The 13,698-nt window shown below is 44.4% G+C and overlaps 1 protein-coding gene across 10 annotated transcripts in view; it reads right to left on the bottom strand.

The window, feature by feature from the left end:
• nrxn3b (neurexin 3b) overlaps positions 1–13,698 on the bottom strand; it is a 282,849-nt gene that overhangs the window by 42,975 nt on the left and 226,176 nt on the right. For all 10 annotated transcript variants that reach the window (XM_037086532.1, XM_037086533.1, XM_037086530.1 and 7 more), the window contains one exon: positions 1,609–1,780. In XM_037086532.1, coding sequence (XP_036942427.1) covers positions 1,609–1,780 — 172 coding nt within the window. The remainder of the gene's footprint in view (positions 1–1,608; positions 1,781–13,698) is intronic.

Genomic DNA, 13,698 nt, shown 5'->3' with positions numbered 1-13,698 from the left:
CTGGACTTTGGATCGCAGATACTGACCGACATAATGATTGAGGGTTGAGAAAACAAAGATGTAGTGCCGATGCAGATGGCTGCAGAGCATTATGTAAAACAGGAGGGAACTACTGGAGACTTATTGTGTAACACAGGATGGAGATCTGAAGAAAGATGACAAAAACAACCCCTGTGCAGCGACGCGCTCACATTTGTCTGATTAGTCCGATTCCTTGCGTCCTGTGATTGCTCGCGTGATGCCGATGTCGCTCGTGTGCGTATCGCGGGCCACATGTTAAGGAGTTTCTCGGTGTTTTCTAGTTAAAGTGTGGCTGAAGCGCAGTTATGAAACCCGTCTAACTTTATCTGTTCAAAAAGAAAAGCGAAAGACAGCCGACGGCAAAAGAAAGCCAGAGACAGAAGAGATTAGCATCACCTGCGCTGGCATTGAACCAAACCAAAACAGCGTGTGCCAGGTCACGCCAGGAGAGGATGCTGCCCTGTCCCCGGTGAAGGCATGCGACGAGGAGCATGCTGTAGGGCTGCTGAGACATCGGGCTGAGAAGTGAAAGGGATCAACTCCTATTTGTTTGCTCCTTAGCATTAGGTTTGCATCAGCAGTTTTTTGTTTTTTTTCCCTTCTTCCTCCAGTGTTTGGAAAAGAAAAGGCATTTCAGCTGCATGCTCCACATCTGGCCCACGTTGTCTTTATTCTGCGTCTCTTTTCAGTCTGATTACGTCGTGCTGCCGTGGCACAGTTTCACCTCAGAGATCGATGGAGTTTCATATCGTCTTTTGTCATCCCAACTTCTGCCCATGTTGCTTCCCCTGCGCGTCGGCTCAGTTTGACTAAGTGAAATTGAAGAGTGGGTAACGGGGGCAAGGACACAAAGGTTGCCTCCCGTAGGCCGGCTCACATGCATGTGTCAAAGACCAAGAGAGCCAACTTAATTTAATGGATTGTTAAGTAGAAATGGGAAAGGGATTTTTCCTTCCTTCCGTCTCCCTCTCACCCTTTCCTCTCACTCTTTTGCCCTGTTAGGTGAGCGGCACATCTCTGCGCCAAATGAAGGGAGTGCCTGAGCCTCCAAATGGAGCGAGGCTCTGTTTGATGACCCTATTTGTATTCTGCTGCTGCGCTGCTTCTGCTGACCTGGGAATGAGAGATACAGGCAGGCAGCAGCTTTATCTGGCCAACAGGCCACCCTTGGTTTCTGCCTCCATCCTCCTCTTTCCTCGCCCGACGACCGAATGCCTCTCGGTGCCTTTAAATCCCTTCCCCTGAAATGAACCGGCCAGATGTTGCACAGTTAATGCCTCTTGCAAGACAAAAGATTCGAGCTCCTCTCCTGTAGAGTCAGGTGTGAGGGCGTGAAAGAAGAGATTTCGGGGGCATGGTTTGCCACAGGAGCATAGCATGTGCCCAATTAATGTGACTGCACGGCTCTCAGTCTGCAGAGATTTTATTCAGAATAACAGGAGAGAGTGAATATTTCTGGATATTTTTGGTGGTGCCCTTCGCTTAAAGAAATAGGTGGTGCCCAGTGAGTGTTTTTTTTAAATAACTAGAATCTTGACACTAACTCTGGCAGAACTTCATAAGACAAAGGAATAAATGGGTCGGTACCTGTGGGAAAGTGTTCATTCACTGGCCAGTTGTCCACCTGCAACGTGGCGTTGCCTCCGTTCCTGGTGAATCGGACCAAGTGGTATTTGCCATCGTTTACCGCTGTGGTCATCTCCTTAACGCTGATGTCCACCGTCCCGATGTTGAATGTTACGCCCACTTTGCCTTGCTCCTGGAAAAGACACAAAGAGAGGAAGAGCGCAAAATGTTAAGGGGTTGAATGAATACAGAACTTAGCTGAACCGGCGTCGAGAGCAGAGAGCTCATCAAATCAGTCTCGACTGTCAAAGCAAGACAAATTTGAAAAATTTAAACTGCTACCGTGCCAAGATTCAACCCATTGTTGTGCAATAATTAATTAATTATACAATAAACTAACTGTAAAAAAGTTCAATAAAGCTACTTGGATGAATGCCCCCGGCTGGTGCTAATGGTGAACTACTCTGAGAACCTGAGGACGCTAGCTCGCTACGCTTCATTATACCACTGTAATGTGATGAAAATAGGCTGCCAGCAGAGATTGTAATGATGAGTAATGCTCCTTGCAGCTTGTCACCGCAAAACTGGCAGGACAGATGCCTTTTTTTCTGCTGCGGTCCTCACAAAACGGCATGAATACCATATGTTTTGTTTAGCCCCTAATGCTAAAGCAGTTTTACCGCGTCCATAAATCGCGATCCCTCCCCATCATTTTCTGACTGCTCTCCCCTCGACCCCACTAATTTTCATGAGCTGCCAGTGTGTTTTATTGTGACTGTTTGCGTATTCATGGGCGTGTAGGCGTTACAAGCAAAAAAGGGTTTTTTTTTTCCAAGCGGAGGCAGGGGCTTGAATGAGTGGCGATGGAGAATTAAGGGCTGTGTTTTCTGTGTCATTTGTTTTAATCCCCCACAGGGAATCTCTCAGTGTAATTACCTACTTTAGAAGCCCCGGGTCTGGGGACCGTTTCTCATAACAAACCCAAAATTAAGAAGGCTTGCACAGGGGGCCAGGCTCATATTGTATAACCGATCAGCTGAGACGTCGGGTCCAGCCAGCTATTACAATACACACCTTGATAATGTCAAGCTGGGTTTAACAACGCTCATCGGCACCACAAGAGTGCTACAAGTTAAATGACGGCGCTTAAAACCCGCAGATCTCGATTTAATGTTACAGACTCTTAATACTGTAGAAGAGCACTTAATAAGGCCAACCTACACTTAAAGCCCCTCATGCTTTCACATTTTCAAATGTTCCCCAAGTCGAGGAATATAATATTACAACACCATACCTGCAGACTATTACAGCTGCAGCTGCGGTGTGCAGCAATAAATGAAGCGTGTCATTTTATTGGTGCCGGCAGAGCCTCACACTGTGGGTTTTTGTTTCCCAGCAACACTTTTGCTGAGTTCGTTTACTCTGCTTTTCTGCTGTATTTATGAAAAAGGAAAGAAGGAATACATATGAGATCAATAGGAACAAATATTAACTTTTAAATCAAGTTTGTTCCCGCAATTCTTCTCCTTAAGTAGAGCACCTAGAAACGACCGTGAGAAAGCCGACAGCTCTGTTTTCATTTCTCTAAAATAGCATCATCTTTCTGTTTCTTAGCATTATTGTAAGAGCAAGGGGGCAGAGTATATATACTTGTCTTGATTTAAGGTACAGCACATCCAGCAGAATAGAAGGTAATTTTTCTTTTACGTTTTTAGAGCAGAAGGTAGAAAGTATGCAGGGCCCACAGAAACCCTGCAGGGACCGTGCATACTGTCGCTTTCCTCAACAAGTCCTTCTGCCTGCCAAGGCGCTCTGAAGACCTGCACTGTATTCAGTACCTCGCTCGTACTTACAGTTAAAACATCCTTTGTCTGTTCATAAAAAGGAGATACGGCGAGGCATTAGCAGCCTGCTTGAGAGCCATAACGCAAAGGAACGACAGAGCCGCTCGCCTCCTTAACAATCTCCCGGCTCGGCTGATAATGGAAAAAGAATGTCACCAAAGACAGTAGAAAGCCATCTCCTAAAAGCCGAGGTAAGGGCTCCGTCAGAGCGCGAGCCAGACGAACAGGATATCTGAATGTGCACTTTTATGTCTCCGTCAGAGAGCCTGTAAATGGGCTCTTAATTTAAGTAGTTGTCATTAAAACTTAGAGCAACAGACAAATGCATACAATACAAGTGTGTGTGTGTGTGTGTGTGTGTTATGTGCAAGTACACATAATCCATGCACCCAGACGGGCTGAAGGTAAAGCTCACACGCAAATATGTTGATGATTTAATGTGACAAGGTGATGTTCAGTGTGTGTGTTGTACCGTGAAAAATACTACTAAAGCATCGCGGCTCTCCTGACTAATGACAGGACCTTTCCCTGGTAGGAAAAAAAATTAAAAAAAACACAAAAACAAAACGCTATGTGTGACGGCCCGAGCGCATACGAAGCACAGACAGACACATCAGCACTAGTACATCCACTGTGACCTTCAGAGGCTCTGGCAGCCCCGGCTCTCCTGTGTAGTCGCATCAAAGCCACATCACCGACCCACTAATACCTACAAACAAAGACGGATCGTCACCCCCCCTGGCCCGGGTACAAACAAACAACAAAACACAACAATTGCACACCTCTGTAACCATTGCTGAGTGCCTCCGGGCAGTGTGCGGAGAGGGGGGGACTACAGTGTGTGGTATAGTCCCTCACAACGCCTCCACTCCCCCCTCGCTCTCTTCCCATCTCTCTTTCCCTGCACTACCCCGTGTTGTCCGGTTACCCTCGATGCCTCGGCAGCCGCCGCCACCCGCCCACCTGCCAGCCCACCCCCCGCGCTGCAGCAACGTTTGATTGACAGATCCAATTACGTTTTTTATTGGCCTGTCGCTCGCGAGGCGGGAAGGCACTTCATTGTCTCCTGAGCAAAGGGGGAAAAAATGGCTATTGTTCTCTTAGTGGAAAAAGATGATGGCCACTATTCCAGGCGTAAACAAATGATGTGCGGAGAATCACTTCCAAAACCTGCACACACCTGAACGCAAACACACACACACACACTTACAAAGTCACAGAGTGTAACCTTGCGCTGAGGAATCGTCGTTTTAAGTAGAGTCACGCGGCGACTAAAGGCAAAGCAGTGTCCAAACAATCAGTCACCCTCATTTATCCTCAAAGCAAACGCTAAATATGACATTACTGAAGGGGAAGTGGTAATTTCCTGGTATGATGCACTAAAGCCCTTTCATGGCGTAACATGCTCCCACAGTCTTTATTTAATGCCAATCATGAACGCTGGCTATTTTACAGTTGAAGGAATAGAGAGAGATAATGTTGGCGGCCTGCTTTTAAGCGTACAGTATGTGTGGGCATGTTCACGCTCTGTGTAACTAAGACTGATAAATGTAATTCCAGCGAGCAACGCACCCCCCACCCTCCTCCTCCTCCTCTTCCTCCTCCTCCTCCTCCTCCTTCATCGCGAGCTGGCCCAGGCTTGGCACGAGGAGCTCCAGCGCTCCCACGTGACCCAGCACACACTGACATCAGTAATCAGGCCCGCCGCAATCCAATTCAGGGCCGATCAATGCCTCCAACACAAGCAGCGCCCCGGGCAGAGTGAAAGAGAGAGAATCACTCAAAAGCAGTGGTGGGCGATCCTGCAGACAGCCATCACAGACAGCTGCTGTACTGGGGACAAGGCGCTCACAATAGACTCCATCCTCAGCTCGCTGAATGGTCATTCTGCTCTGCCACAGGCCCCAGACAGATACAGACATCTCCAAAGCAATTTTATGGAGGTTAGATGGGTAGAATTAGCACATTTAGCTCAGCTGGGGAGAAAAAGGGCTGACAAAAGAGGTATGGAGACGGAGGGGGGAAATGGATATATTTGTGTTTATGTGCCAGATATTCTCCATAAGGAGATGTGCATTGAAAGCATTTTAAGGGCAGGGATGTTATTAAAGTGGGAATTTTTTTCCCCCCACAAAAGGTATTACGTTGCAGTCAAACCTTGATTGAAATCGGGTCCGGACACCGAGTGGTCGTAGTGGGACGACTCCAGTGGATCTATATTGAGCAGGGAGGAAGATCTGATATCGAGAATGTGAACACGTCCCATGGTGGGAGTTTGGGTTACATATCCAGCCTTTCATCTGACATCAGCGCTCAAGTTAGCTTTTGTGGTCGGTGGTTGGGAGGGGTTGGGGGGGGGGCACCATCAAAACTAGATCATGGAAGCAGTGGAAGCAGAATCAATAGAGTGGAGAAGCTAGGACAACGTGAGACGCAGTGGATTGATGCACCTGGCCTTCACAGTGCCAGAGCCATTTATCGTCAGTAATTGACAGAGATAACTCATAGGCGGCGCAGTGATTTGTAGCTGTCTGTTCTTGTGCGCATCAGGCTCTGGAGTCCGAAATTTGCTAAAGGGTAGGATGTTCGAGGCTGTTGGGGAGGGAGTGTGTGTGTGTGTGTGTGTGTGTGTGTGTGTGTGTGTGTGTGTGTGTGTGTGTGAGCGAGTGATTTCCTCATGTACAGAATGTACTGACAGCTCAATGAGCTTCAAGTCGGACAAGAGCCGAGCATATTTGGATCTGTCCACAGTATTGGTGGTATAAGTGAAAGCCCTAATTATAAACGTTACGTCTACATTTCACAATAATTTATTATCATGAAAAAAAAAGTGAATTACTGGATCAAACCGTTGGACAATAAAAAGATTTTTCCAGAAACCTTGATCTGAAAATCATTACCTAGATAATAAGCGTTATATTTTGTCACTAGCACTACCTTTGTCAGGCTCTTGAGAGATCTGCCTCTGCTGATATTTTACATTTTCTTATTGTCAATAAATCCCATTATCAAACAACGGAATGAGCAAGTATTTTGGGGGGAATCTAAAGGCTCAGATATCTTATTTATCCATGCTGCAGAGTGCCATTGTTTGCTCAAACTATTAAAAGGTGCACAGAAAGCGACTGTTGCACTGACATGTGGGCATTGTGATTTATTTTGATTAAATCCCACAATAAAGCTCCTGCTAATGTAAAAACTCACAAGAGCAAAAAAATGTTCAGTCCATAACAAAGCAGTATCAACTGCTGCCTGAGTTACATTTGCTATACACCACAGTGCCCAGCTGTTTTAGAAAATCACTTTTTTTTTAAAATATGAAACTATAATTTTTAAAACAAATTGTGCATCGTCAGCAGAAGAAATGAGGTGCTGACTGGGCAGCGAAGTCTAAAAATGTATTGAGAAAAAGGATGAATGTATTACTGCTTTTGTTTTTTGTTTTTTTATGAAAATGTAACACCGGCCTCATCCCTCACATTCTGGTACTCATGAACGGCACTCAGACGAGTGCAAACAGTATTTAATTAAATCAATCCTAATCCGATATCACACTCGATCGCCCTGCACCCCTTAAAATCCCTTTAGCCCAACAGTAAATGCTTAACATTCAATTAACAATATCAGGACAAGGATCCACATCAAACTCATAGATAACCAATATCCCTGAGAAATTAATGAAAATGTCGAAAAGCGTTCAATGTTGAAGTAACAAACAATTTCCTGGACGTGTCGTTTTATCCACATCTGCACAGTTAACGGAGTCTATCGATCCATCCTCTGTCCAAGTTTTGTGGAAATCCATTCAGTCGTTTTTGTGACAATCCAACCATCAAACACGGGTGAACACAACCTCCCAGGTGGAGTAAGTATATAAAAATCTTGAATTTAATTCATCTGACTAAAAACGATGTCACGTTACTCTGGATGTCTCGGCCTATTTTTTTGATGGAGCTGCTGGCAGAGATAGTTCTGTGGATCACACACACACACAGCAACAAGGCCAACGCTTCCGAGTTTCTTCATGCCATTTTTCCCAACACTGGGAACGCTGCAGCATGAATCAGGTTCTCCTCTGCTGTACTGGTGTTGCAGCAGAACCTGGAGACGCGGTGATGCATACAGAGCGCCGCTGGACCATTAACAGCACTAATTCGGGAAAAGATGGACTCTAAATTTGGAAAAAAAAGAAAATACTGCAGACACGGTTTTACTTTCTGCCTTCACGCGGTGACGGTCTTAATGCACTATTCAAATAAACATCACCTCTGAAAAAACTGTGAAACTCCATTAATCATTAATTGGCTCAAAGGTTCATTCAGACATTCATAATCAGCTGCAGAGCTGTTGTGGGAGGATACAGGGCGCTGAAGCCTGATGCCGCTGAAATATTGATCACACCTAAAAGAACCCAGAGGTCTAACACAGGCTGTATTTCACACCTGAGAGAGCCGGGGACAGCTTCATCAAACGGACAGGAACAAAATGGCTTCCACCTTGCTTTACTTAGCGCTACAGTTGGTAATTGCCGGGGTAATACCAGTGAGTCCATTAGCCAGTTGGTTAATGCCCAGGAGTGCCAGCTAGCGTTAGCCCGGACCCGAAGAGGACGAGTCATTGCATTTTTAATACAAACACAAGCAGCGGCGTTGTGCTGGAAAGTAATGGCTTTGACTCCTGCGCCCGGGCTCAATGTCAAACTCTGAGGCTCGCTCTTTGATCCTCTGCCGCAGAATATGAATCGCGCAGGGTCAGCCTTATCAATTATTTACACCCACTCTTTCTCTATTTCCTGTTTGTCCGCTCTTGTGGCTGTAACTTGCCCTGACACTAATGGCGGACGGCTTGGTGAAAACATTTATCAATGTTACCGCAGGAGTCCTCTCCAGCTCTGTGCTATCACTTTCAGCCCTTTTGGAACTTGGAGTACTGACACTGCACTGATCCTAATCATCACTACTATACTTTACTGCATGTGAGTCGGCCGCAGTGTCTCAGTAAACTCACTGTCCCTGAAAGAACCTTTAAGTTGTGCTTCGTGCGCTGCCAATGAATCTGTATCTTATTGCAGGAACTATACACCAACCTTTTAATGCACTCAAAAAAAAAAAGCTTTTTTTTTTTTTTCTTTTTTTTTCCCCCCCAGCTGGGCACCAGGCCGGTGAACTCTGTTCTCTGACCTCTGACTGGGCCCTTATCTAACCGCTTGTTCTGCATGAATCCTGCACTACACTGCAACTGCACATTTTATGTTTTATATACTGAGAGCTCACCTACACACACCTACACAAAATGTACACTTCAGCATTTTAACACTGTAATTACTAGTTTATCCTTGAACTTTGACCATCGCTGCTATTCATTTCACACTAGCCTTGTTTGAGTTGTTTGAGAAGTCTGAGGTAGTTTAACGGGTAGCTACTTAAATCTGTCAAATTCCCTCCGGTGATGTCATTCAGTGGCTACGTTGCATTGTGGGTAATGTAGACTCCTGGTTTTGGAGAGGGACGAAAAATGTGTGGATTAAAAATTGGTTGATTGATTATTTGTTTTTGGACTGGCCATAATGAGCCATGCAGTGTTTAAAGGAGTGCAGTGCAACGCCAGCGGGCTGCTTCTCAATAACTGGCTCCTACATTACCCACAATGCAACTTGGAATCTGAGCATCATCTGCTTGGCAACTTCATATGCAGCAGCACTCCCCATGATGAGTAAACAAATGTGTAAAAGTAATTCTTCAGTTCAGTTTTTTGATTGATACTAAAACTGTAAATTAGATTCTGTTGTTGCTAAAATGATCTGCAATGATCGATTGACGAGCGAGTTGTCAACTAATCAATTAATTGGCAGCTATTTTGAAAATTGGTTGGTTGCTTGAATTGGTTTTCATTATTTCTTAAAATAAAATTTCTCTGATTCCAGCTTGAATATTTTCTGGCTTCTCTGCTCCTCTGTGACAGTAAACTGAATATCATTCGGGTTGTTGTGAAAACAAGACATCTGAAGACACTGATCGAAGTCTCTCACCATTTAATCAAGATAATAACCGGCTAGATCAATCAAGAATCAACATATTCATTAGCTGCAGCCTTAATTTGATCAATCCAAACATTCAAACCATTCAGTTACCATTCATGCACAGCTGACGAAAACACTCTGAGCAGCATATATTTTCCACGCACCTCTCACATAATTATGGACCTTCATAAAATATATAACCACACATCACTTTGTTCCGACATGTTATTATAGATCGCCGACGGATATAAACAGCGTTTCTAGAGAGCAGATCCATTCAAAAGGTGCTGAGTGATGCTCGATCTCTCTCTCTATGGTCAGAATACTACGCAGCTGAAGTAATTATAATGTGCACGGCGTAATTACAAGCTTGCGAAAAACCGCCGAAGCGTGGCAAAACTTCTGAAGTTATGAATTTTCATACGTCTGACCTGCTGCTATGCTATATTTGCACCATTACAAAGCACAGCGCGCCGGGCCAGTAACAACATGGAATCAGGCCATATGCAAAGTCAAAGGGGCTCAGTCACCTGCACGCACACACACACACACACACACACACACACACACACACACACACACACACACACACACACACACACACACACACAGTCTTTGATCGTATTAATAATCTGCTTTGACTGATTTTTGCAACAGCTGTTAGGAAGGTGCTGGGCTTAAATCTTTAGTTTGATTGCATTTAATCAGTGTGGGTTCAGATTTTGATTTCATTTACCCGCTAGCAGCTCTGCACCAGCATCCATTAAAGAAAAAGCAGGTTTGGCGTGACCTCACACTACACCGTGTTGGGCCACATGCTCCCTGTGCACCAGGGGGCTCATTTGGGTTGGGGGGGGGTTTGGGGGAAGCCAATGAATGGGATTTGTGCTAGATGGAATAATACGCTGTGAAAGTCCATTAGGGACTAGGCTAATGAAATTGAAACAGCTTGGTGATCAAATTAGAATCTGTTCGGCAGATATTTAATTTAATGTGCTGCTGAATTCGAGCACTTTCTATTTGGTAGCCCCAGAATGAAACCGGTGCACAATAAATCAAGCAGGGACACGATTCATCCTACACTCCCTCCTATCCTCTTTTTTTTTTTTTTTTTTAATTCTGAAATGAACAACTTACTCCTATCTGTATCTGCAGGAAGCCTACCTGCTGTTTCCGAAACAAAAAAAAGTCTAAAGTGTCGAGGTTAAAGAAAAAAAAAAAAAGTACTCCTCAAAAAAACACAATAACAAAGAGACTTTATCTGTGACCTTTCAGTGCGTTTCTCCATAGAGAATACCTTCAGTCACAATCACACGCATCGCTGCAGCTGCTCGGTAAAGAATCACGGGTTGAAATTATTTGAATAGACGCACAAAAGATTTCAGCTTGTTTGAAGAGCTGCCCTCTGTATTTTGCACGCTCTCCCCATCGTGTCTGGGGTAATATGCAAAGCCAAACCACGCGGGGAGAAAGAGAAGCAGAGAGGGAAGAGGAAACAAAAAAAAACAAACCCTCGACTGTTGTTTTTTTTTTTTTTTCCCAGATAGCTGCACATCATCCCAATTAACAAAAAAAGCGATGGCAATTACTGGAGGAAGATGATGCACATTCTGAGTCAGAGGGGGGAAAGTCTTTCTGATGAAATGGACAGAGTCGTCTTTGAGCAGCTCGGACCAACCGTGAGTGAGACAAAAAAAAAGAAAAAGACAGACGTAGAGACAGAGAACGCAAGAGACGCAGATTCTCATCCATCTGTTTATATAAACATACTATTCTGGGCACGCACTTCCAGGCACAAACAGACGGGCTGGTGAACGTAAACACACAAAAGTGCACGTGAACACACACACACACGCTCACACACACATTTTTTGTCACAGCTCTTGTTTGTCCAATGTAGTCTCCGCTCGCTGCATTAAAATTAGAAGTGCTAACACCCACATGCCCGGGAACAGGTGTTAAAATGCTAATGCTAATGGCTGGCACCTACAGTCGACAGTGTTCTGATCCCTCGCTGGATGTCAGAGCTGCATAACGGAGGGTGAACTGAAGTAAAAGGGGGGAGGGATGCTTGTTCCCTAAATCACAGGCGATGATGAAGCAAAAAAAAAGGGGCCTTCTCTGTTCTCTGCCAAGGGGTTTGGTGTTTCGGGGGGTATTTGTTAAAATTGGTGCCAAAGCTTGTTGGATCGCCCTGAAACAGGCTGGCAGCAGAGAGGGTAGGTGGTCTGTTGCCTGGGAACCTGCCTGGGATCAAGACTCACCCCACCACCTCGCCTGCTGAGGTGTCGGAGAATGAAGGTGGAGGGCGAAAAGGAATGAAAAGAGAGAGAAAAGACTCACAGGATGAAAGGGGAGGTGTAGAAAGAAAAGAGAGGCTATGAGGTGATGCGTAGAGAGAGGGAGCTGCAGAGAAATGATTAACTGAGAATAGAGTGCATTAGGCACCCCGATTCCAACCACACTCATCTTTTTTTTTTTCGTATTCTTTTTTTTTTCTCCATTTCTCTCTGTCTTTTGATAGTCTGCTGAAGAGGAGATTCATTTTATTTTGATTTGAGATTCATTTAGTTTCAAATCCGCCAAGTCTCTCTGTGATAATATCAATTCGTGGGTCGCTCCCTCCCACTAAGCGGCGAAGACACCATTTTGCAGCTGTTTAAATTCGCACCATTTGCGCAGTAATTGATTCAACTCGGGGAGATTATGATTTGGTAAGAAGATAAAGTGGCTATAAACATACTTATAATGGAGATATATGTGTGGCGCTTTTTCAAATTTGCACAAAACAAAACCAGGGCCGGCGACATAAACACAAAATGTGATGGAAAAAGCCTGTGTTTAAGGTAAATGCACGTTCCTTGAGTTAGTATGTTTCATACTTATTTAATAAGCTTGAAACATGCTGCATTATTAAAGATCAGTTTCATGTTTCAGATGCGGCATGCAGATGGATTCATTTAAATATCTTCTCGGGTTGCGAAGCGGTCAACTTATCTGATGTTTCACGAAAAAGATCAGAGACAAATCGAAAATGTGTGTTGCATAACATTTTCTTTCTCTCTGCTGTATTAATCGCACCGTGACCCAGCTGGGTTTTCTTGTGACCCTCTAAAACAGCAGATGCTGCTCAAACATTGACTTCCTTTATGTGCACAGTAATATTCAGTAATATTCAGCTAATATCCAGAACAGTCAACAGCATATTTCTCTTGGATATTCTGAATTAGGCCGTGTTACCTCAATCGGAGGCAGTTATGTTTTCACGTGTTCATTCTTTTGTTCGTCAGTGGAAAACTACTGAACAGACTTCCATGAAACTTGGTTGGAGGATGGATCCAGATCCCAGAATGTGGATTCAGAAATGTCTCCTCACTTTATCTGACAAGTATTCGGGTGGCTAGTATCTATGAGTGAGTAAAATTCGATGTGGATCCTAATAAAAATCTACTATTCTTCTCCAGCAAAATTTGAGATTATGATTCCATCTGCAGTGTTTGGTTGCCCTAGTGGTTGGCTCTTAAGAGATCTGTTGAGCGTGAATCGTGGGAAGTTTAAATTTAGAGTGATGGAGCTCTACTGTGTGTCGTTCTAGTTCCATGTAGCATTCATAATTCAGGTTTTAGGAGCGCTGTGACGCACGACCTCTTGTCTGTTTACAGTCACCTCTGTCTGTTGCATTACCACCCGTTTACAAGCCCCAGATTTCCCGCTGGAAGGAGAAACTTTCAAACATCGTTTAAGTCTTTGATATCAGCAGATTCATAGACATGCACGAACATCGCAACGCCGACCAATTTTAAAACGGCTGTTAAATGAGTGAAAGAGGGACGCTGTGTTAGCTGAGTGGAGTATGCACGCCGCATGCTAATTGGGAATATTAATGGAATATTCATTTTCATTAGCCATGTAAACAGCTTAGGAGGAAAGTTGACTTTTTCAGAACAAGGACAAAAAAAAAAATCTGAATATCTTGTGCATGTAAACTAATGTATATGTGCTTTGCTGTGCAATACAATCTCATAATGTCACATTGTCATATCAATTGCATTATTTTGCAGGGCGAGTACTGTTCTGTATCCGCTGTGACCTCAGGCAGATATAAGGTAAGTTCCGTGTATGAAGGAATACCTGAATGGTTGTAATGCAGCAGCAGAGTCCAAACAGTCCTGTGGCGATGGCTCAGAAGCCACACTGGGCAGCATATGCTATCTCTGTGTGCCTGGCTGTCAAGTCAGCTTGATACTG

This window comes from Acanthopagrus latus, chromosome 22, assembly GCF_904848185.1.
Source record: "Acanthopagrus latus isolate v.2019 chromosome 22, fAcaLat1.1, whole genome shotgun sequence".
In the NCBI taxonomy this organism is placed as follows: domain Eukaryota; kingdom Metazoa; phylum Chordata; class Actinopteri; order Spariformes; family Sparidae; genus Acanthopagrus; species Acanthopagrus latus.
This window is presented reverse-complemented; position numbering and strand designations above follow the sequence as displayed.